The following is a 25,590-nucleotide window of genomic DNA, read 5'->3' as shown; positions in this document are numbered from 1 at the left end:
TGTCTGAGGAGAATGTGGTGTTTAGTGGAAGAATGGGGAGTTTACATGAATAACTTAGTTCTCAAGATTTTCTTATGTAATTCAGCCACTTTTATAGGGTACATTAAGTCTTGATTCACAATGAGCATGAATAACTGTCCTCCCTGTCAACTAACATGGTTTGGAAACACACTAGTAGTGCTGTGGAGCAATGTGAGTCCCCGTTTGAGTAGTTTTTTTGTGCATGTGCATGACAACGTTCATGCAGGCAGGTGAAGCAATATTTGTCCTGCCGATGGTTTCACGTTATACCTCACCTCAACCAACTGTTGATAAGTGGAGTACTGTGCCAACAATGGCAATGAAGAGGAAGACTGCTAGGAAGCAAACACAGCTGTAAACAATATAGGTTTCAAATGATTCCAAAGCTACGCAATCAACAGACTTGTTAGGGACACAGACAATGTGTTTTGTAATAATTAAGGCTGTCAATTGATTACAATATTTAATTGCGATTAATCTCATGATTGTCCATCGTTAATCACGATTAATCGCAAATTAATCGCACATTTTTTATCCATTCAAAATATACCTTAAAGGGAGATCTGTCAACTATTTAATACTCTTATCAACATGGGAATGGAGAAATATGCTTGTTTTATGCAAATGTATGTATATATTTTAGGGCTGTTAAAGTTAGCGCGATAATAACACGTTAACACAAATTTGTTTTAACAACATAAATTTTTTTAACGCATTTATGCAACTTCGTTTTTTTAAGTTGCAGTGGGCTCAGTTTTAAAGCTAGGGTGAAGATACTGGCATCATATGAAACTAGAAAACCTGAGGAATCCATTGGTACCAACCATGTCATAAAAGAGGCTAAATAACACTCTAAACTTACACTAAATTTTGGTGAAGGAAATCTGGCGTGGCCATTTTCAAAGGGGTCCCTTGACCTCTGACCTCAAGATATGTGAATGTAAATGGGTTTCTATGGGTACCCACGAGTCTCCCCTTTACAGACATGCCCACTTTATGATAACCACATGCAGTTTGGGGCAAGTCATAGTCAAGTCAGCACACTGACACACTGACAGCTGTTGTTGCCTGTTGGGCTGCAGTTTGTCATGTTATGATTTGAGCATATTTGTTATGCTAAATGTAGTACCTGTGAAGGACAATATTTGTCATTGTTTTGTGTTGTTAATTTCCAACAATAAATATATACAAACATTTGCATAAAGCAGCATATTTTCCCACTCCCATGTTGCTAAGAGTATTAAATACTTGACAAATCTCCCTTTAAGGTACATTTTGTACAGATAAAAAATGTGTAATTAATTTGCAATTAATCGTGATTAAACATTTTAATGGATTGACAGCCCTAATATATTTATTATTGGACATGGTTGACATGGTTGGTACCAATGGATTCCTCAGGTTTTCTAGCTTCATATGATGCCACTCTAGCTTCAAAACTGAGGCCGCTACAACCTCTGAAAGTTTGAAATCGCAAGTTGCGTTAATCTGTTAAAAATAATTTGCGTTAACTCATAATTATTGCGTTAACTTTGACAGCCCTAACTGTAATGCAAACATAACTTTTTGTTTTGTTCTGTTTGACTTTCCTTTGGGGGATTTAACCTAGCGGGTGTGTAAAGTACGTTAATACTCACTCTGTAGAGCTGTTCTTGTGGTTGTGTATTGGAGAGATGCAGGGTGGGAGGAGCTGACAGTCTTTGTCCAATCGCAGCTTCTTATTGCCGTTGACTGATGAATCACTGTGGTCCGACTGGAATATAGAGGACAGAAAACACACTAGTACAGTATTTACGAGAAAGTGGTTATGGACTTAAACAGAGAGAATCCTGTGCCACAGCACCTTGTGTTTCCTCTTGCTCTTGCTGGTGTGTTTCTCTGTTGGGACCACCATGTTTCCAGCTGCCTGCCTCCTGTGTTTGCCTCCGTTCTCTCCTCTCTCCGTCCTCCCTGCCAACCTGGGATTACTCTGCTCTTGCACAGGGGGGTTGTCCTGGACCCCCAGACCTTGGCACACCTTCTCTCTGTCCCTCCCCGTCGTCCTTTCCCTCTCCCCAAGCCCCAATCTTTCTCTGTCCTCTCTGTCCATCTGTCTCTCTCTCTCTGTTAATCTGTCTCTGTCACCTTGCCTCTCTCTGTCCTGCACTAATCGCTCATTCTCTTCGTCCTGTTTCTCCCCTTTAGGTAACTTCTGCCTCTCTCTCGGACCTGGCAACTCTCTCTCAGCCTGCTTCTGTCTTTCTCTCTCGGCCAGCCCCGTCCTCTCCCTCTCCCCCTGTCTCTCTTTGTCTCTCCCTTCACTTCCGTCCCTTTCGGCCATTCCCACCCTGGATCTTTCCCCCAAACACTGGCCAGGCACCCTGCTGAGCAAACTCAGGTCAATTTTCACCCATAAACTCTGGATCTCTTGGTATTCCCTCAAGGGGGACAGAGGCACCTCGTGTCCGATGTTGGGAGGTGATGACACGGACACCGGGTCTTTGCACTGCCCTCCTAACCCCCCAGGATCAGGAACAGAAGTGCCAAATGAACCACTTATGTTGCTAATGCTTAGGGAGTTACAGCTACTACTGCTGCCATTACTACCACTGCTGATGCTACTATTACTACTGCTGCTACCATTAGTGGTCACATTGCTACCATCTTTGACTCGAAGTCCTTTCCCACCAAATGTTCCCAGACTCCCCACGCTGCCAGCGGAGCCGAGGCATGGGGGGAGAGGCGTGTGCATGTGTGTGTTGGACAGAGTCTGTGTGTTAATTGCGGAGCGTGTCGTCTCAGGTGGCAGAGTGGGGATTTTGAGGGCTTCCTCTGAATCCGAGTGGCATTCAGAGGAGGAGGAGGATGAATCCGTTTCGATGAATTCTCGGGACTTGGGTGTGATTTTGGTGCTTGGACCTCTGTGTTTCCTCTTGTCCTGTTTTAAAGAGAAAAAAAATGACAAAGGACATAAGGGAGTGAGCTTTAAGATGATTGAATTATACTGCTAATAATTATTCATATGCACCGACCTATGAGAATCACTGTGGCTGCTAATCAGGAGTGTGCACACAAAAACACGTAACTTATAATCTATGGGGTCATTATTGTAGCAAAATTATTTGCAAATGTGTGTGGAGAGTTGCGTAACTGTATCTCAATCTGTGTGACCGTAATCAGATTTGTAAATGTGTAAAATAATCTCTAAATCTGTACTGAGATTTGTGAATGTGTGAGGAATCTGCAAATGTGTATTCAGGATCCATGTGCGTAATCAGATCTGTAAATGTGTATAAAAAAATCTTCAAATGTGTATCCTGATTTGCACGTGTATTGAGATTTGTAAATGTGTAAAAGAATCTCTAAATGTGTAGTGAGATTTGTAAATGTGTACAGGAATCTGCAAATGTGTATTCAGAATCTGTGTGCGTAATCAGATTTGTAAATGTGTACAGTTTTGTCTACACATTTACAGATGTATGTACGCATTTACAGATTTGTCTACAAATTTACAAATGTCAATACAGATTTTTTTTACATTTGAGATTTGTAAATGTGTAAAAGAATCTATAAATGCATAATGAGATTTGTGAATGTGTACAGGAATCTGCAAATATGTATTCAGAATCCATGTGTGCATAATCAGATTAGTAAATATGTAAAAACAATCTCCAAATCTGTATTGAGATTTGTAAATTTGTTGACAGATTTGTACACATTTACAAATCTCAATACACTTGCAAATCTGAATACACATTTAGAGATTTTTTTACACATTTCTTTTTACAAATCTGATTACGCACACACAGATTCTGAATACACATTTGCAGATTCCTGTACACATTCACAAATCTCAATACACATTTAGAGATTCTTTTACACATTTACAAATCTCAATACACTTGCAAATCAGAATACACATTTGCAGATTTCTTTTACACATTTACAAATATGATTACGCACATAGATTCTGAATACACATTTTCAGATTCCTGTACACATTCACAAATCTCAGTACACATTTAGATAATTTTTTAGACATTTACAAATCTGATTACGCACTCACAGTTATACAACTCTTCACACACACTTGTAAATAGTTTTGCTACAATAATGGCCCAATAGTAATCTCTCTACACCCTCTACTGTGTAAAATACTAAACTACCACCATGATAAAAAGAGGGCTTTTATCTTTTGCTATCTCAATGAAAAAAATCTTGCTTATATGTTATCAGCCAGTGCATTTTTAAGCCCCTGCAGTTGACAGAAAGTATAAGTCAGTGAGGCTTAAAATATATATTACTGCATGTGATAATATCGAGCAAATTAGGCAGCGCAGGCTTGTTCTACTAATCTGTGAAGTGAAAACTGAAACATGTTTGTCTAATTTTGTACGTCAGGGATATTCACTGCACACTAGTCACATAACTCAGCGTGGGCAATCTGATGTCACATGCAAATTAAGAGATTCAAAAAAGAAGAGTTTATCTTGATCAAAGATCAGTCAGTGTCCACTAAAAGTTTCTCCTCACTGCTGGCAGCAATGGTATTCAGCCTTGATTGCTGTCAGTAACAGTATGCCAGTTTTCAGACATGCAAATCCCCTCACTGGTGGAGTCTAGACTTAGAATAACTGGGAAAGTGAATAAGTGATGCCTTTTCTAAAAGCTGCAGCACATTGGTGACTACTTGCAGTGACCTTTCAGCACTGTACTCTCAAAGTACACAATAACTGTCATTGAACTGTCACAGTTCTATCAGAAATCATAATACTTTTTCTCCTGTTCTCTCTGCTTCCATTACTTGCTTTTAAGGAAAATCTGGCACAATTTTATATTTTTCATTGTGTCAACAAATCCCATGAAAATATGAAAACCAACACTGTTAGTCCATTCCTCAAAACCCCTGGTATTGGTGCTGTGGCACTCAGCCCCAAACCCCATTGGTTCATACTGAAGATGTACATTTTTAAAAACACATCAGAATTTCCTAATTTCCTAAACAGCTGGGCACTGTAGTTTTTAGCAAACATTGCTCAAACAGGAGGAAATAATGCATTTGTTGAGGACTATTTTCAGCTGCGGATTAATACACATTGGGTGCTCTATTGAGTGTTTGCGGCAGCATAATTGAGTCAAAATAAACTACAGTGCCTGTGTTCATGGTAATGAAGGAACATGGCGTCTTGTGCAATGGTGAGTTTTTTAGACAACAGTGGAGTTCTATTGCACAGAGGAATATACACATCAGGCTTTGGCTACACAGACAATAGTTGTTGATTGACTTGGATCGATTCATCGTTGTTTTTTTTGTCTCAGAGAGCGTTCCTATTGGCTGTTCATTTAACAGAGGCATCTGTCAATCACTCTCAAACTCCGATCATAGGTAGCACTGATCAAATATGAATTAATATTCTGCTACTGGAAATCCTATTTCTCGTGTAAAATGTTTTCAGAAACATCTTGTAGTGTACTGTTTAGCTGTAAAATGAGAAAGTGTGCTCCGGATGGTGGGCGGTGCTTGGTATTTCCTCAACAGATCTCAACATGGCTGCCGGGTGACAAACTTTCTCATTTTACAGCTAAACAGTACACTACAAGATGTTTCTGAAAACATTTGAGGTGAGAAATAGACATTACAGTAACAGAATATTGATGCATATTTGATCAGCGCTGCCTAGTTTGACCGTTTGATCGGACGGCAAGGCTCCACCTCGGCTCTGTTTGGTTGTTTTCCTCCGATCCGTGAAATCTTGTAGATGTCATTAGGAGCACCGGAGGACACCGAGGCACTTGATTTTACATATTACCTGTCTCATGCACTACTGTCAGGATATAGTGATCATTGTTGATGATAAGAAAAATATCAAATATCACCCCTTTAAGTGAAGAAACTGTTTTATGGTTGTTTGTGCAACATCAATCTCGGAAGCCATCCGCTATCGGCCTAACAACGATTTAGCCTCTGTGGGCAACGGCCAATATTTTGGGTTTCTGGTGTAGCCAACCGATATCCGAATTAGGGATGCTAATTTAGAATTTTTTTCTAACCGATAGCCGATCCTCGTTAACCGATTATTAACCGTTAACCGACAAGAGAAATGCGTTTCATGCAGTGGTGCTCTAGTTTTAGTGCCTAACAAGCCGCCCAGAAGCAACAATAAGCCGATGCACAAACGGGTTAAATCCATAATTTATCACCAGCTGTAGTGTATGCGCAAAACAGACAACTGAGACCGCAGTTCACCCGTCCGGAAGAATTAGCAGCCACGATGCTGAGTGCTTTGTCCTGGACACATGCAGCCACTTTAGTCCACACCGCATCAATTAGTTTAGCTGCAAGGTTGTCAGCTTTATGTCTGCCTGGCGTTCTCTGTCAGCCTGGCAAATAGTGGAAATCCTGGCCAAGACTTCCTCATCTGTGCGCCAGTCATTGTTTGCAGTCCGAGTTTTGCTGCTGTGACACCTCAACTTCCCTTTTGGGATCAATAAAGTCAATCTATCTATCTATCTATTAGCAACTTGAGACGCGAGAATGGAGTTGGAGTTGAGAGACGACGTCTATGACCAGATTATTTCATGTTTCAATGAAATTGTTAAAAAAAAGCGAACAAAAAGCTATCTGAGATTGCATTTCGTCCAATGCGTTCCGCTTCTTTTGCTCTCCACATGGACTGTTTACCTGCATGCAACCAAAGACTGCTCAAACGTGATTGGTCAACACTACTCGGACTATAAAAGGACACCAGAACGCTTCCGATACCAAAATCTTGTCCCGTTGCCTACAGATTCTACATTCATATGTACATGTGTATTCAAAATATCTGTTTATAGAGATTAGTGCATCATCAATTCATCATCCTGATGTTCTTCTTGTGTAAGGGATGTGTGTGAATGATGCCGGCAAGCAGAACCAGCCTGCGTCTGCTCAGCTTACTTTCTTGACAGCTCTGCAGAATTAACACCTGCATCTCTGACCTTGTTTTGCATCCAATCAAAATTGTCCCTCAGATATTAAATGCTTAATTTTTTAGATGTGAAATGATCAATGATTGTTGTTTGACACAAAAGGAAGTAAATCTCAGTGCTGCGTGTGCAACATCAACATGAGATAACAACTACAGAGCTAGATGCAGAGAAGAAAATACCACTAATGTTCCCAGTCTGGAGCAAAACCCACTCGCTTGGCAGACACAAGGCGACAGTTTTTCTCAAACTTTTGGAATCATTCCAATGCATGTTGCCATCTGCAAAATCCAATTTCAATAAACGGCATGTTGTGTTTTGTTGAAAAAGAAAAGAAAAACTGTCCCCTGTATAATGCGTCTCTACACTGCTGGCAAAAGCTTTTCCTTTCTTGAGCAGAAGTTTTTCGGCAATGTTTTCTGGAAAGTTCTTCTCTCGTCACTGTTGACACCAGCGTTAGCCGTCCTGCCAGCTGTTCCGCGCAGCTAAGGCTGGCAGCGGATCAAGTGTCGTGACAGCCCCCACAGCACAGGTTGCAGATGTTAGCACTGATCTTTATTTTTAGGTTATTTTTGGAATAAAATGGGGGAATGTTTCAGCTGGTACAGCTATAGACATACTGCAGGTTGTTGTTGTCGACATCAGATTATATAATGCACCTCTATATGTAAATCATGTAGAATCAACTATGATAGCGTGGATCTAAATTGATAGCCCTTGAGAATTCTGCAAGTGAAATTTTTAGATTTTTTAATAATGCACCTTTAAATTGGCAAAAGGTAGAATATTTTTGGCATCATTGGGCAAAAATTCCATAATAACCTTTCAGCATATTGTAATTAAAGTGTTCTGAGAGAAAACTAGACTTCTACACCTCCTCATGGCTCTGTTTTCAGGCTTTAAAAAAAATGTGACGGGAGACTTTGGCCAATCACAGATCATTTCAAAGAGAGAGCATTCCTATTGGCTGTTCATTCAATGGAGGCAGCTCCAGTGGGCGGTGCTTGGTATTTCCTCAACTGATCTCAACATAGCTGCCGGGTCACAAAACTTTCTCATTTTACAGTTAAACAGTACACTACAAGATGCTTGTGAAAACATTTGAGTAGAGAAATAGGCATTACAGTAACATAATATTAATTCATATTTGATCAGTGCTGCCTAGTTTGACCGTTTGATCGGAGTTTGAGAGTGATTGACAGCTGCCTCCGTTAAATGAATAGCCAGTAGGAACGCTCACTCTCTGAGAGAAAAATTATGAATCGATCCAAGTCAATCAACAACTATTGTCTGTGTAGCCAAAGCCTGATGTGTATGTTCCCCTGTCCTCTGTGTTTTTAAAATGTACGTCTTCAGTAGGAACCAATGGTCTTGGGGCTGAGTATTGATTCATATTTGATCAGCGCTGAAAGCACCAGAGGACACAGAGGCACATGATTTTTTTCAGATTACCTGTCTCATGCACTACTGTCAGGTGATAGTGACCGTTTTATATAAATAACCTTTTTTAATCATATTTCCTCCAGCCTGCCTACTCCAGCTTTAAGTCATACGCAGTAGTTGAGGTAAAGCCTTGCAGTGGGATAAATGGCATTATTCTGTTGTTCTAAAATAAACACATTTGATAAGTGCGCATTAAATAATGAATTAAACGTACTGTGAGTGTGAAACAAAGTTTGGAGCTGTGGATGGCTGTCAGACTGATTGAGTCTCAGCTTGCCGTTGAAGAGGAGGCAGATGTCAGGGTCAGACATGTCACTCACAGGTCGGTTTTGTCAGCCTGTAAGGTCAGCTGCTGTTTGCTAGTTGTTGATGTCAAAATGCAGTTTTTATTGTTTCAGTATTATGGATGGCTCTCTGTTAATTTGTTGATTTGTCTCAGAGTTTTTCAAGCATATTTTCTTCAGAAAAACGGAAAGGAAATTTGTTTTTCAAAGCAAACAAATGCAAATGAAGTGTGTCATCAAGATCAACAAAGATCAAAACATGGCACATCCTGAAATAAATTCGAGAGAGTACGTAGTAGTTGGATGAACTGGTTCACTACTTTTGTTCTATCAACCTTACTTTAGTGGATGCTTCTCTTGAGTTACATAAGGTCAACATTTACAGGTTTTTTTTATGACCATGGACTTTTACAAACTGCTAACAATATTGTGTTGATTATTTGTTGACAATGACATTTTTTACCTAAAAAACTGACTTATTTTTTGACCTAAAGCAAGAGTAGAGATATTGTCTTGTCTAATCGACTGATCGCAAATTAATCGCACATTTTTATCTGTTCAAAATGTACCTTAAAGGGAGATTTGTCAAGTATTTAATACTCTTATCAATGTGGGAGTCGACAAATTTGCGCTGATTTGACTATGACTTGCCCCAAACTGAATGTGATTAACATAATGTGGGCATACCGGTAAAGGGGAGACTCGTGGGTACCCATAGAACCCATTTTCATTCACATATCTTGAGGTCAGAGGTCAAGGGACCCCTTTAAAAATGGCCATGACAGTTTTTCCTTGCCAAAATTGAACCTATGTTTGGAGCGTTGGCATAGAGTATCTTCACTCTAGCTTTAAAACTGATCCCACTACAACCTCCCAAAGATCGTTTGCGTTAATTAAATAAATTAGTGCCGTTAAAATTAATTTGCGTTAATGAGATATCGCGTGAACTTTGACAGCCCTACTATTTTCATCTTATGTTGCACTTATTGGTTTAATTGTTATATAATCTTGATTCCTGTCTTTTTCTATCTATATCTTTCTTACATAAAGCCAGTTCACTGTAAGTGCCTTTCTTTCTTTCTTTCTTTCTTTCTCTCTCCTTGAAACTACCTAATCTTCATAAAACCACAGAGTGTTCACTCATTATAGGTTGAGACGTCGGTCGATGATTCAGTCCATCTCTCTGACTCCCTCTCTTACTTTCCATATTTCGATAAAACCAGTCAGTGTTGAGCCATAATGGTCATGTAATAATACAGTTTTCATCCTGTGGAATTTTATGGCTTTGACAACTCATCCGGAGACAATAAGGATGAAGTGATCATTGCAGGATACACGGACAGTGTTACATGTGTGCAGCACTTGGTTTTAAACTGTCTTTTTTTATTTTTTATTTTTTTATTCCAGATGTTGATAAGTGAAGGTTAAATGTCCCAAGGTGTTTGTGTCATGCACTTCTTCCTCGAGAAAGTAATTTGAATGAAAATGGGATTGTTAGATTCTAGCAGTCATAAATAATAGCTGGATTAACTTTGAGAGATTAGCATATGAGCAACCATTAAAGCAGCAGGGTAGAATTGGAGCAAATTTTTATAAAACGGTCACTATATCCTGACAGTAGTGCATGAGATCTGAAAAAAATCATGTGCCTCTGTACTCCCAATGGCATCTGCAAGATTTCCCCCTACTGCAGAAAAACAACCAATCAGAGCCGAGCTGGAGCCTTGCCGTCTCTGAGCAGCTGTCAATCACTCGCAAACTCCGATCAAACGGTCAAACTATAGGCAGTGCTGATCAAATATGAATCTATATTCTGTTACTGTAACCTGTACTGCAGCCATGTTGAAAACAGTTGAGGAAATACCAAGCATCGCCCACCAGCCGGAGCAAACTTTCTCATTTAACAGCTAAACAGTACACTACAAGATGTTTGTGAAAACATTTGAGGTGAGAAATAGGCATTTCAGTAACAGAATATTGGAATGGTTGGAATGCATTGGAATGGTTCCAAAAGCTTGTTCCTCCAATGATGCCAAAAAAAAGTTCTGCCTACTGCCACTTTAAGGCTACTTACTGAGAAGAAATATGGAGAAACTCTCTACGCTCTTCCCCCATAAACACACACATGTGCATCCCACCCCCAGAAACTAACCTGGTTTACACTGACAGCAGGTATTGGCACGGGGGTTTGCTGTAGCGCCGCTGGTGGAGTAACTGTGTTGTTGTTTGAGTTGGTAGCACTGCGAGGTTCTTTCCTGGGGGCTGTTTTCCCATTGGGGGGTTTGGTTCGTGGCCTCGGGGGGTTCTGGAGCTCCAGGGAGGGGGGAGGCAACAGGTCCTTCTCCCTCGCTGCAGGGCTACAGTGGGAACAAAATACAGCGTCACAATCCGTATTAGATTCACCCTTGAGCAAGGCACTACTGCTGTCATGCTGTATTACACTGACAAACAGTAGACGATAATGCTCGCCTCGGCCAGCTGCGGGGGGTGATTGTGTGTTAAAATGAAAAAAAATATATAAGACAGCATGAAATAATTGAAAACAGCATGCATTCAGCCGAACTTGTTTGGATGTGGAAACCTTAAAAATGGAACGGGGAAGGGAAGGAGTGGTTGAGGGAGAAAAGAATAAAGAGACGAAGCTAGGAAGTCTGTGTTTTTCTTCCAATTAGCCTAACATCAAGCTGAGCAGCCAGTTTGGCATGGCATCTACTCAATCTGAGCATTTTTCACAGCAGATGTGGGAGTGACAATTTTCAATGGCTAGCTGCCAAGAAGCTCAGTGATCCACTGGAGCCTCTGGAAGCTCTCCATACTAAGTGACAGCGTTGTTTTCACAGTAATCGTAATAGTTTTACCAATAACAAGTGACACGTAAGTTATAATACATAGTTACTACTAGTCAAGAAATAAGTTGTTACTAGGTCTGTCAACTGATTAAAATATGTAATTGCGATTAATTCCATGATTGTCTATAGTTAATCGTGATACTCACAAATTAATCGCACATTTTTTTATCTGTTCACAATGTACCTTGAAGGGAGATTTGTATTTAAGTATTTAATACTCTTATCAACATGGACGTGGGAGAATATGCTTGCTTTATGCAAATGTATGTATATATTTTAGGGCTGTTAACGCATTAACGCAAAATCATTTTAACGCCACTAATTTCTTTAACGCAATCGATCTTTCAGAGATTGTAGGAGGCTCAGTTTGGAGTGAAGATACTGGCATCATATTAAAACTAAAAAAAGCTAAGGAATCCATTGGTACCAACCAATCAGTCATACTAGCCTGTCGCAAAGGAGGTTAAATAACGCTCCAAACTTAATTCGCTAAATTCTGGCAAGGAACCCACGAGTCTCTCACTTTATGATAATCAGATGCAGTTTTGGGCAAGTCATAGTCAAGTCAGCACACTGACACACTAGCTACTTGACAAATCTCCCTGTACGGTACATTTTGAACAGATAAAAAATGTGCGAAAAACTGAGCCTGCTGCAACCTAAAAATCACAATGCGCTAAAGACATTAGCAACGTTAAAACGAATTTGCGTTAACACGTTATTATCGGGTTAACTTCGACCACCCTAGTTGTTACAATAGTTTTGATGTTCTTAAAATATCTCACTTGAGACAATGAATTTGCACTTCCATCAGTTAGTTAAGACTGCGCGTCAACATTACATAATTTGACTGCTGATTCACTAGAGGCACACGGGCACAACAAAGATCCTTAGGCCCTTTAAGCGATGCTCGGGGGCTTACTGCAGAACATGGAATTTTGCGGTAGAACTTAAGAGCTGGTAAGAGGCCCCGGGGTAGACCCAGAACACACTGGAGGGATTATATATCTCGTCTGGCCTGGGAACGCCTCGGGGTCCCCCAGGATGAGCTGGAAAACGTTGCTGGGAAGAGGGACGTCTGGAATTCCCTGTTTAGCCTGCTGCCCCCACGACCCGGCCCCGGATAAGTGGAAGTAAATGTATGGAAATTAAGAGCCATTGTTTCAGTTAACCAGCTATCAAAAAGATACTTAAAAAGTTGATTGGGTGGCTTTCTCGTCCTGAATCCATAACTTGTGGCGTCCCCCCGGGGAGTATCCTGGGGCCATTATTCTTTTATTATATGTTATAAATTATCTTGACGATGCTGCACTGATAAGACTAAAGTGGAGAATATGTTAAAATATGGCTCTCTGATAAAAACACATCCCACATTTAGAAAAAAACTTACGCCATTCATTTTGGATATTTTTAGTTAAATTTTAGATAATTAGCTGTGAAAAGAGTAAATAGTTGGCCAGGAAAGGGCTGGGCCTCATGTTCAATGCCATTTTTACTATGACTTATCAAAAAAGCTTCAGACTACTCAAGAAATGCTTACTAGGGTTGTATACAAATGGCCACCCACATCTGGACCTGGCACATATAAAGTCTAATAAAGTCCTAATTATTCAAATTGTCAACATTTTAAAGAATGTAGTTCCTGCTCACTTAGCTAAATATATATTTTTTTGTCAGTGATTGTCATTATTCACTAATAATTAGGGCTGTTAATTGATATGTAATATCTTATTATATTATATTATATTATCTAATTGCGGTTAATACCCATACAACCCATTTTCATTCAAATATCTTGAGGTCAGAGGTCAAGGGACCCCTTTGAAAATGGCCATTCAGGACAGTTTTTCCTCGCCGGAATTTGGCGTAAGTTTGGAGCGTTTTTTAGCCTCCTTCATGACAAGCTAGTATGACATGATTGGTACCGATGGATTCCTTTGGTTTTCTAGTTTCATATGATACCAGTGATATGATATGATATCTTCACTCTAGCTTTAAAACTGAGCCCGCTACAACCTCCAAAAAAACCGATTTAAGTTAATGCGTTAAAGAGCCCTATTATTTATTCATTATTATTATTATTATTATTATTAATACTATTTTTGCCTTTTCACACACTTAATGATAGATACTATTTTTCAGCATTATTATTATTATACTATATATTATAGGTCAGAGGCCAATGGATTCCTTTGAAAATGGCCCGCCAAAATTTAGCGTAACTTTGGAGCGTCATTTAGCCTCTAGCCTCCGCTAGTATGATATGGTTGGTACCAATGGATTCCTTAGGTTTTCTTTTCATATGACACAGCTTTAAAACTGAGTCCGGTACAACCTTAAAGATCGCAAGTTGCGTTAATGCCTTAAAGAAATTAGTGGCGTTAAAATAAATTTGCATTAACACTGCTAATAATTTTACATTTTAAATGAATAATAAGTAAGTCTTTCTTTTGGGATACAACTAACTGATGATAAACACATTCAACTTAGCTAGTATGTTAAGGAGGGTCTTGTACTCTCTTCCTCAGCCTACCTATGCTGGTTTGTTCTGCTCCATGTCTGGCTCTGATTATCCTCCACACTGTTTGACCTCTCCGTCCGTCTGGGCTGCTTCTTCCCTGTGGTGTTCCTCCTCGGGGTTGTGACCTCTGGCCCTGACAACAGGCCCGGCGACATCCTCATCTTTGACCTCTGGCTCTCCCCCGAGGCCTTCTGGCTGAGCTTGGCCTTGGCCTTCTCTCTGCCTGGGCTGAGGGAAGCAAGAAGTGATTTGTCTTTTATGGTTAGAGACACATTTTTGTCAGTTGTTGCCTATAATTTGTTCATCCTTCTGTCAGTGTGTTAGTCATTCATTAATTCATTTAACAGACGTCATTTGAAAAGTTAGTTTGTCAAATTTCCCAAAGGAAATACACTTGTCGCTCCTACCAGAAGGCTCCCCTGATCTCCTTGTGTTCCACCGTTGGTGCAGCTGGAACAGGGGCGCTGTTGGATCCGCAGGGTTTGGTCTTGGTTGCTGTACCCGCTCCTGGTGCTTCACTCCCTGGAGAGAAAGTCCTCGGACCCTGGGTGATGGAGCCTGGGCAGTGGACCATTAGACCAGAATAAATTTTCCAGATTAAACCAGATTTTATTTGATTTCTCCCACTGTACAGAAGTGAAGCCAAAATATCCCGGATACGGGAGCTGCCATCTTGAGAATTTGACGTTATTTGGAGCCGGAGTCTGCGCAGCAGTGATCGGGAGGTGGAGCCGCGGTATCGAGGTCACCCGCCTGAACCAATCGGGGGGTCGGACGCAGCAGCAGATTGTCAGTGAGAGAGACTCACAGCTGTCAATCATGACATCTCATTCCCTTTTTTTTTAGCATCAAATAACGGATTAAAACCAAACTTATCAGAAAAATAAACACTTGAACATACATCAGTGTGATAAGAACTTCCCTCAAATGACAGAAACCATCTTTCGGAAAAATTTATTTGACGTGTATTTTGACTTTTTAGTTTGGCCCATGTCCCATTTGCTAACATGGAGGGGGTGGGATATATGACCTATACTGCAGCCAGCCACCAGGGGGCGATCAAGATGTTTTGGCTTCACTTTTGGGGAGCTGTCATGTCGTCCATCTGTATATACAGTCTATGGTTCATACCAACCTGTGCCATGTTCTTGCTGTTGGGGAACCTGGGGTTTGGTTTGAGCTTGGACCTTATTCAACCAGCTGTCCAGCTGCCACTTGTTGGCAGAAGGGGGCTCAGGCTAGAGGGGAACAAAACAATTTATGGATTATTAATACATATTTCAGAATCAATACACTCAAGGGAAGTAACAGATGTGATTTCCTTTCATGCTTTAAAAGGTACTTTGTCTTGAAATCAGAAATCATTAAAGTGTTTATTTTTTGCAGACAGAAGAAACTATTTATTTTACTGACATCTGAAAGTAGCTCCATTTATTCAGTTTCTGTGTTGTGGATTGATTTGACATATCACTGTATATGTGTTACATGCTACTACATGATGTTCTTTCTCTTTCTCTGCATGTCTCGCTCTCTTTCTCTCAGTGGGTATGACTGCAGAAGCCTATGAAACCAGGCAGCATTGAGCCATTAAAATAATGTGATAAATAACATTATAATTCAGCTCTCTGCAGTTGGAGTTTTATGACTCTCAGAACACCATCCAGAGACCGTGGGAAGAAACTATTTAATGTACTAATGTACTATGACATTTTTAGACTTGCTATACTATGACTTTTTTCAGACTTTTTTCGACATACGACAATATTACTTTTTTTTGACATTCTATACAAAGCCTTTTTTTTATTTTTTTTGACATATTCTACTATGAGTTAGACAAACTATACTGAGTTTTTCTGACATACTATACTATGACTTTTTATGACTTTTTTCGACATACTATACCATGACTTTTTATGGATTTTTTCCACATACTATACTATGAGCAGTTTTAGAAATTTTTTCGACATACTATACTATGTCTTTTTTTCGACTGTCTATACTATGACGTTTTTTTTAAGTTTATCCGACATACTATACGCTGACTTTTTTTTCTTCTTTTTCCGACATACTATACGCTGACTTTTTTCTTTTCTTTTTTTCGACATACTATACTATGACTTTTTTTTCCGACATACTATACTAAGACTTTTTATGACATTGTATATTATGACGTTTTTTGACATACTATACTATTGCTTTTTTGACTTTTTTATGACTTCTTTCGACATACTGTACTATGAATTTTCTATGACTTTTTTCGACGTACTACGACTGACTTTGACATTACATTATGACTTACTTTGAGATGTTATGTTCTGACTTTTTTATGACTTTTGACATACCATACTGACTTTTTTAGGACTTTTTTGACAATCAACACTGACTTTTTTGACATATTTTCAATTACTTTATTTTGATATACTTTTTTATTTATTTTTTAATTTTTTTCAACATACTTTACCATGACTTTTTTATGACTTTTTTCAACATACTATATTATGACTCTTCTATTACTTTTTTCAACATAATATCCTATGACCTTTTTTAACACACTATACCATGACTTTTACATGACTTTTTTCTACATATTACACTATGACTTTTTTATGCCTTTCTTCGACATACTATACTATGACGTTTTTCATCATACTATACTATGACTTTTTCGACATACATGAACTAACATTATCAACAGAATGTGATGAGTTTGCAGTGTTGACGTTATGTCCAAGATGTCTATGTATTGTGATACAGAGAAATCTACTGATTTGAGCACACTAACCAGCTGGCCCCAGCCCGTCCTGTTATGTAATACTATTTTTACCTCGAGAGGCGATAGTGAGTCTCTTTAGCGTCTAGTCTGCCCTCAGTCCAACATGAGATGATGAAGAAATATGTTAATATGTTAGTTTATGGGTGAAATGTATGGACATTTCACCCATAAACTCATGTTATCTACTGTGTGCGACTGTGCGCACAGAGTTTCACTTGTCATCCTACCTCTGGAGTGTGTGTGCGGGACGCCTGATGATACTCGCTGTCACTGGAGCTGCTCTCTGATTCGTCTGTGTCCGACTCTGAGCTGCTCTCTGATTCACTGCTGCTCCCTGATGCTCCACTAAGAAAGAAAGAAAGAAAGAAAGAAAGAAAGAAAAAGACATATTTCTGTTAATGATGTGCTTGTATGTTAAATAAGTCATTCCAACAGTTAGAATATCAAAGGAGAATTTCTTTCTAAATCCACTGTGACAAAACAATAAACGGACGGTCTATCTGTAACGTGAGAGGACTTTGGAATTAAATCAGCATGTCACACTGTAACAAAACAAAAACAGTTATAGTTTCACAAGATGGTGAGAAAGCACATCCATGGTCACTGTCGCTTCCAACAGGGTTACATCAAGATTCACAATAAACAGGGGACCAGAGAGGGATGCCTACTCTCTGCCGTGCTATTTGTCATTTTAAATGAACCACCTTCTAGCTATATCTGGTAGACCTGAAAACAAAAAGGAATTCACTCAGCAAATTCAGAACAGAAGATTCAACTTTATGCAGATGATGTTTTACTTCATCTTCAAGAATGACTAAATTCACTAGAAGGATTGCCAGGAGGCAATCAACCACATACACTCTCAGAATACATCATCAATTCAACATACTTCCTATCTTAGTAAACACAAAGCCCGGAAAACTCCAACACTGCTTAAAAACCATTAACTTTCAAATAAAACTTGCATGTGTGGTATAGAACACATTTTCTTCATCACTATTAAATTAAGCCCTGTCAGCTTTACTGATTTATCCTGCCAGTTAGTCTCAATCAGTGTCAGAGTGATTTAGGGCATCCGCTAGGACATGGCATTCTCTCTTGCCCATATTTTGTCTTGTGACTTTGGTTTCAAGATTGTTGCTTCCCTTCCAGTCTAGTTTGAATGAGTTGCACTGTGAGTGAGCTGCAATGTTTTTTTTTACATTCCCATAAAGTAGTGCCAGACAAGTATTATTGATTTATTGATGATGCATGTTTGGTGGAGAGTCATGCTAATGCAGCATAGTCTCAGTACAGCTGCTGCTTTGCTGGTGTAAACTTTACAATTATATATGTTGCTATACTTTGTTTGGCTTTTGTTCAGAGCTTCATCTGAACCAACTGGTACCTGTTGTGTTGTTTTTGTTGTAAGTTTTAGGGCTGTCAAAGTTAACAAGATAATAAAGCATTAACACAAATTTGTTTTAATGCTGCTAATTTCTTTAACGCATTAACACAACTTGCGATGTTTAGGTTGTAGCGGGTTCAGTTTTAAAGCTAGATTGAAGATACTGGTATCATATGAAACTAGAAAACCTAATGAATCATTGGTACCAACCATGTCATACTAGCTTGTCGGAAAAACTGACTGGTAGGAAAAGTCAAAGTCAAGTCAGCACACAGATTTAGAGGTATGGGGAGGGGGGAATACCTCCACTGTTACATCAAAGACATCATCAAGATAATTTCTACTCCAACTGCCTCAATAAGCAAAACGTATCATCAGACTCTTAAGTAAAGCAGAACTCTCACTAAGCGGTATAAATTAATCTTTGTTTATCTTTTCTGTTGTGATGTGTCCCATTTTACTAATTAAAAAAAAAAAGGATAATTATTGGGGAAGTCAGTCACCCTGTCACTGATTCAATAAAAATGACACCGAATACAATAAACGTCTATTAATAAACGCATAAACACAGCGTTATGAACCTGTTCAATTGTCTCATCCTCTCTGGTGCTTTGGTCGGCCTCGTGTTCATCCATCCTTCCACAGTGCTTTGAAATAGCCTCCTAGAGGCAACACACCCGCTCGTCCCAACTTAAGAATACACACAAACGCACACACAGAAATTGCAATTATGTGTAGTTCTCTTTTTGTGTGCGAGTGTGAGTGTGCATGTAATTTCAGTTCAAGGCTGCCATCACAGCAGGCACCAATCTGTGTGAGCAGTCAAGCAGCAAATCCATCAACTGTTCCTGAGGCACACACGCACGCACGCACACACGCACGCACGCACGCGCACATGCACACGCACACACACACACACACACACACACACACACACACACACACACGCACACGCACACATGCACACACAGTGGCAGATACTGTATGAATGCAGTCTCTGCCCTGTTTTTCTTCTTCTATCATTACTCATCTCTTCTCTTTGTCTCTCCCTCGCTCTCTCTTTCAATTTCAATTAAATTTTCACCTCGCTTTGCTCTATTAGCATCACAGTTGAAACAATATTGGCAAAGCGTTGAGTTAATCTCCCTGTATACATGTTTGTGTGTGTGTATTTCAGTCGTCCCTATGCAGACCCTCCTCCGTGCAATCACTGTCATATAAAAGCTGCCTCAGAAACTGTTTTCAACAATAATATAATAATAAAAAAAATTAATACAAAAAATTAATTCTGATTTTACTAAACAATGCTAGTAGCTACAGAGCAAGATCTTGTCTGTCTGAGTTTTCATTTTGGTTTTCCCTGCTGATCCTGGCTGGTAAATTAGCATCACAATAAAACAAGAAATGTAATCAGATATACGATTCCCATTAAGTAAGTTATTGCTCATTACATTCAGCTTTCTCTCTAAGCAGGATAATTTAAATTTCTTTCATCCACATTATTTCTAAATAACTTGGGGAAGTCATTGATGCACATACAAACAAAAATTAGCAGTATATCACTGGAAGCATGGGAAGGAATTACAACAGAGCTAAAAACAAAGCTGTAAGACTACCATCTGTCCCATTAAGTAATGATCATCCAAAAACCTGCATTCATTATTTTTTGCCACTGAGCACAACATAACAATCACATCATCTTGATATATATATTAATGTATATATATATATATATATATACATTTAATTGCGATGAATCGCATGATTGTCCATAGTTAATCGTGATTAAACACAAATTAATCACGCATTTATTTGTATCTGTTCAAAATGTACCTTAAAGGGAGATTTGTCAAGTATTAAATACTCTTATCAACATGGGAGTGGACATATATGTTAGTTTTCTGCAAATGTATGAATATATTTATTATTGGAAATCAATTAACAACACAAAACAGTGACAAATATTGTCCAGAAACCCTCACAGGTACTGCATTTAGCATAAACGATATGCTCAAATCACAACATGGCAAACTGCAGCCCAACAGGCAACAACAGCTGTCAGTGTGTCAGTGTGCTGACTTGACTATGACTTGCCACAAACTGCATGTGATTATCATAAAGTGGGCATGTCTGTAAAGGGGAGACTCATGGGTACCCATAGAACCCATTTTCATTCACATATCTTGAGGTCAGAGGTCAAGGGACCCCTTTGAAAATGGCCATGACAGTTTTTCCTCGCCAGACTTTAGCGTACGTTTGGAGCGTTATTTAACCTCTTTGTCGAGAAGCTAGTACGACATAGTTGGTACCAATGGATTCCTTAGGGTTTCTAGTTTCATATGATGCTTCATTCTAGCTTTAAAACTGAGCCCGCTACAACCTAAAAATCGCAAGTTACGTTAATGTGTTAAATAAATTACTGGCGTTAAAACTAATTTGTTATTACCGCATAACTTTGACAGCCCTAGTATTTACACATCCAGCAGACATGGAGCAACATTAACATTCATTTTGAGTTGTGTTTTCTGGCAACCTGATGAATGTGAGTCCAATATTCACTCTCTTTTTAGCTCTGTTTTGGTCTCCACCAACTACTGAGAAAAATATCTGTCTCTTTAGCTGCTATGCTGCACTATGTTCACCAGCTAGTCGCTAATTGTGTGTGTCTGCCATTTGGTGCTGAGCAAAGCTGCTGGCCATTAAACCAAAACAATGGGCTGAAAGATGCTAAAATGCTCTACCAAGCTGAGGGAAATTGCAGTCAGGTGATAGGTCTCTGTGGGACACCTTTTACATTACAAAGGGGTCATTTGATCTACTGTTAATATAAAAATATTGATAGGTGCCACTTTAAAGAAACCATATTACCATGTGCATATATTGTAGAAAGGATTAATAAGAATTTATTTGGCATTGAACGTTAAAATAATTTGTTTCATAAATCACTCAGATCATATCAGCAATAAATTGAAATTTCAGACATTTATCATTCATCATTATTTTTGCATCACCACTGACAGCTGTAGAGCTGTACACTGTTAATTTTATTTGTTTTGCATTGATACAGTATTTTCTACTGGACTATAATGTGTGTGTGTGTGTGTGTATGTGTGTGTGTGCGTGTGTGTGTGTGTGTGTATGTGTGTGTGTTCATCAGCTGCTGAGATGTGACGTTTCTTCGATCCGGATTGTCAAACACTGTTTCATTTTTTTTTAATTTTCCACAGTGAACAGCCTGTTCATACATGGATTACTGGAAGACTGAGATAGAGATGCCAGGCAGATGGCAATAAGAGACATATCCTGGACTTCTGTCGAGGGCTGTTTTTAAATGTCCCTTATTGCCTTTAAAGAATCTCTTGATATGTAACTAAAGAGAACCAAGAGCCCTGTGAGTCAGCAGCAGCTCTCTTGATTCAAATCAAAAAGAAGATGTTTATACTGAATACTGAAACCAACATACAAAATGTCTTAGTACCTGCATATCCCCACGTTATTGATATTTGTCACATGGCGATAGTCACGTTTTTTATTGACGTTTGTGACGTATTTTCTAGTTGTGCTATGTTGTTTCCGTACGTATTTTACTTAGTTTATGTACTTATTTTAAGCCCAACCGTGACATTTCCCTTACCATAACTAATTGGTTTTCTTGCCTGAACCTAAAATTTGCATGGCGAACAAATGACACGCAAAAAGGCAAAAATGCGTACTCATGACACACGGAATGTCCGTGTAATGTCTTGGTACGGTTTCGTCATGGAAGCGTAGCCCCCACCCTCCGGTTCCCCCTCAAGTTATCTATGTGTCCGTCCGCACTTTTGCCATTGCTTGCACTGTTTAGCGATGTTAGCTGCCAGCGGTTGCCATGTTGAGAGCCGTGGAGAGGCAATACAAATGCTCCCCATCCCACCGAAATAAATCACTTTCCCTGGTGGGCTAGCCCACTTTGTCGATACAACATTTGGCAAGAAATCAAGGAGAGAATAAACATCAACCAGCTGTCTGCTTTGTAGAGGTGTCCTGTTCTCACTTGTCATTAGAGCTGGAAATGCTGGATGAGATAGCATTTCTGGGATTGTTGGGCTTTGTCATGTATGGCAGTGCATAGTAGAATGTATGATACATCTGCTGCATGTAATTCTTTATTCACTCTCTTATATTTACAACATGAGATGTCTCTTTGACTTGATGAGAGAAGCTCTCCAATGGGTTGTACATGCTGTATAAAATCGTGCGAGGCCCATTTAATAAATTTGATGGTAGTCTTTTTTATTGCTTTTTCATTTGCCAAAAGATAAAACTGACTGGAAGCATGAGACGGGTCTATATTTCCCACACTGCTATGTTTGTGTTTTTGTTTAAATAGCACTGTGTGAAGTTAAAGGAAAGCGTGAGTGTCTTTTCCTCTCAATGGGATTTTCAGATGAGTGCTCTCTAGCCTATTTTATTCTGGCAACACAAACAGTATGAGCTGGAGGAACAAGATGAAAGGAGATGAGTATGTGTGTGAAAGCATTACATCTGGCTCGCTTTCCTCGCTTTTTTTTCCTCAGGAATCAGCCATTAGCCGTCGACAATAATTTAATGCTGCAGTCGGTGCCAAATTAAAATGCAACACCAGCTGGTGCAGACTGACAGACTGGCTTCTTTTTTTAACTGGATATTTTAAATAGATTTCTGTGATGTTTTGTTTAAATGAAAACATGTATCTTCATCCAGGAGGGAATTTGTTAAATATCGTCAGGTACGTTTTGGAGATGCAACGGTTTTAATTTTCTTGGCCGATTCTGATTTCCAATTTTTTAAAAGTCTAACCTGGCGAATTTTGCAGATTCAGATTTTCTTTCTATGAACTATGGTTGACAGCAAGGCTCCAGACAAACTTTTTCCACCACTGTCCCGAAAAAATTATTTCGACCATCCAGAAGTCAGTGTAAACCAAATCAAAAATTTGAAATGTTATCCTTTTACTTTATTATTGTCATCTAGAAGTGTAGAGTTTTCTACTTTTACCTTTACTTTCGCTGTAACGTTATTTTTGTCAGCGATGTCTAGGAGTTCGGGAAGAACCTGAGCAGTCCTCAGCTGCTTAAAATTTGCCTACAATGGTGAAACAAGTAGCGTCAGCTAAGTTAACACTGCTTAGCTAGTGTAACTAACGTTAATGGGTTAAGACACTATCTAGGGGCTACGGTGGTCCATCAGAATGAATTAACTCAATCAACTAACTGTGGCGTTATTGTGAATTACAACGTTAGTTGCTCTAGCTCGGTCAATAATGACCACAAGGTTAACATCATTTGGTCGGTAACACAACACATACAAAGTGTCTGCTATAACCGTGTTAACTGGTGACTTTCAGCCGAAGGTGTCGTTGCTGCTCGTAGTGACGTCAGCTGTGTCCTCGTAAAAACCTTCGATTTTACATTAATTAATTTTAAATACGTACTCATATGTGTTTTTATCTACACCAACCATTTAAGTAAGTTACTACGAGCAACCACGACCACTTTTGACCTAAAGTCACCAGTTAATATTGGTAGCAAAAAGTAAAGTCACTACATTGCCACCGCAGTAATGGCAGTGGCGCTAGATGGCGGAACACACAAAGCGGTCGCCGGATTCGTCTGTAATTTGTATTGAAATGTATGTATCTGAAAGTAGTCACCAAAGCATCCTGTAGTTTTCAGAGCTGAGTAGAATCAGCTGGGTGTACTCAATGATCCAAATATTTAATCGCACTAGTTATGGTGTTTTCCGTAATTAATCACAAATTAATTACACTTTTTTTATTAGTCCAAAATATTCAATACTCTTATCAACATGGGAGTGGAAAAATGTGATTGGTTTTATATTTTAGGTCTTTCAAAGTTAACGTAATAATAATCCGTTAATGCAAATTTCATTTTAACGCCACTAATTTCTTAAACCCATTAACGCAACCAATTTTTTTGGATGTAATACTAGCTTGTCATAAAGGAGGCTAAATAACGCTCCAAACTTCCACTAAATTTTGGCGAGGACAAACTATCATGGCCATTTTCAAAGGAGTCCCTTGACCTCTGACCTCAAGATATGTGAATGACACACTGACAGCTGTTGTTGCCTGTTGGGCTGCAGTTTGCCATGTTATGATTTGAGCATATTTTTTATGCTAAATGCAGTACCTGTGAGGGTTTCTGGACAATATTTGTCATTAATTTGTGTTGTTAATTGATTTCCAATAATAAATATATACATATATTTGCATAAAACAAGCATATTTGCCCACGCCAGTGTTGATGAGAGTATTAAATACTTGAAAAATCTCCCTTTAAAGTAAATTTTTAACAGTGAAAAACATGAAAAATGTGCAATTAATTTATGATTAATTATGGACAATCATGCGATTAATTGCCATTAAATATTTTAATGGATAGACAGCCCTAATATTTATTATTGGAAATCAATTAACACAAAACAATGACAAATATTGTCCAGAAACCCTCACATGTACTGCATTTAGCATAACAAATATGCTCAAATCATAACATGGCAAACTGCAGCCCAACAGGCAACAACAGATGGACAAATTGGTATGCTAAATTTTTACCTCACTTAGTAGTCTAATATGACTAAGTAAGCAACTCACACGATGTAGTGTGTCCAACCTTAAGCTTATAAGGCTTCACTAAAATATTAACACAAAACAATGGACTTCAATGAATCTGCAACGTACAACAGGTACATTGATCAGCTACATTTTCCACCATTTCAATATCAAAGATCACTCCCTGGATCCATTGCACTTCTAAAGCAAATCACAAAATCATTTGTATCTTTTATTCAGTTATACTTCTGTAGGGTTTTATTTCCACCTCAGCTTTCATTACCATCTTGGTAAACAGAACATAAAGAACTAAGGCAAATAAAAATAGCATATAAACACTATTTTCTAATTTATTTTTTCAGTGTGTCACACAGGTGTCTTTCTGTCGTTTCTATATCTTATACATCACTCAAGGTCTTCTGCTTATTTAGGACGCAGAGCCTTCACTCTCTATTTTCTGTGCTGTGTCAATGTTGCATAAGTAACACAGATAAGACTTACAAAATAGTCTTTGTCAGATCTTCAGGCTCCAGCGGAGGCTTCGGTGTCAGTCTGTTTATTTGAGTGATAAAATCACGAGCACAGCAGGGGAAATGAAAGCCTTACAGCCTCGACAAAATGATCTGTTGGTTTGATATGTCCAGTGGGCCTCGCTAGATCCACACGACACCCACATTACAAGCTGCGGCTAAGCTAGCAGCTATACTTATACAGTGACTTACAAATCTGCCGGTATTCATGGTTGGCGCCATCGACAAGGTCAAGTGGAGAACTG

At 39.0% G+C, this 25,590-nt stretch overlaps 1 protein-coding gene across 3 annotated transcripts in view; it reads right to left on the bottom strand.

Moving 5' to 3' along the window:
* Window positions 1–25,590, bottom strand: part of aff2 (AF4/FMR2 family, member 2) — a 214,843-nt gene that overhangs the window by 22,658 nt on the left and 166,595 nt on the right. For all 3 annotated transcript variants that reach the window (XM_074647868.1, XM_074647869.1, XM_074647870.1), the window contains 7 exons: window positions 17,064–17,181; window positions 15,199–15,301; window positions 14,471–14,621; window positions 14,076–14,291; window positions 10,846–11,050; window positions 1,865–2,938; window positions 1,659–1,774 (listed from right to left, as the gene is read on the bottom strand). In XM_074647868.1, the coding sequence (XP_074503969.1) occupies window positions 1,659–1,774; window positions 1,865–2,938; window positions 10,846–11,050; window positions 14,076–14,291; window positions 14,471–14,621; window positions 15,199–15,301; window positions 17,064–17,181 (1,983 nt within the window). The remainder of the gene's footprint in view (window positions 1–1,658; window positions 1,775–1,864; window positions 2,939–10,845; window positions 11,051–14,075; window positions 14,292–14,470; window positions 14,622–15,198; window positions 15,302–17,063; window positions 17,182–25,590) is intronic.

This window comes from Sebastes fasciatus, chromosome 10 (genome assembly GCF_043250625.1).
Source record: "Sebastes fasciatus isolate fSebFas1 chromosome 10, fSebFas1.pri, whole genome shotgun sequence".
Classification (NCBI taxonomy): domain Eukaryota; kingdom Metazoa; phylum Chordata; class Actinopteri; order Perciformes; family Sebastidae; genus Sebastes; species Sebastes fasciatus.
Note: the sequence above shows the minus strand (reverse complement) of the source record. Positions and strands in the feature narration are given on the sequence as shown.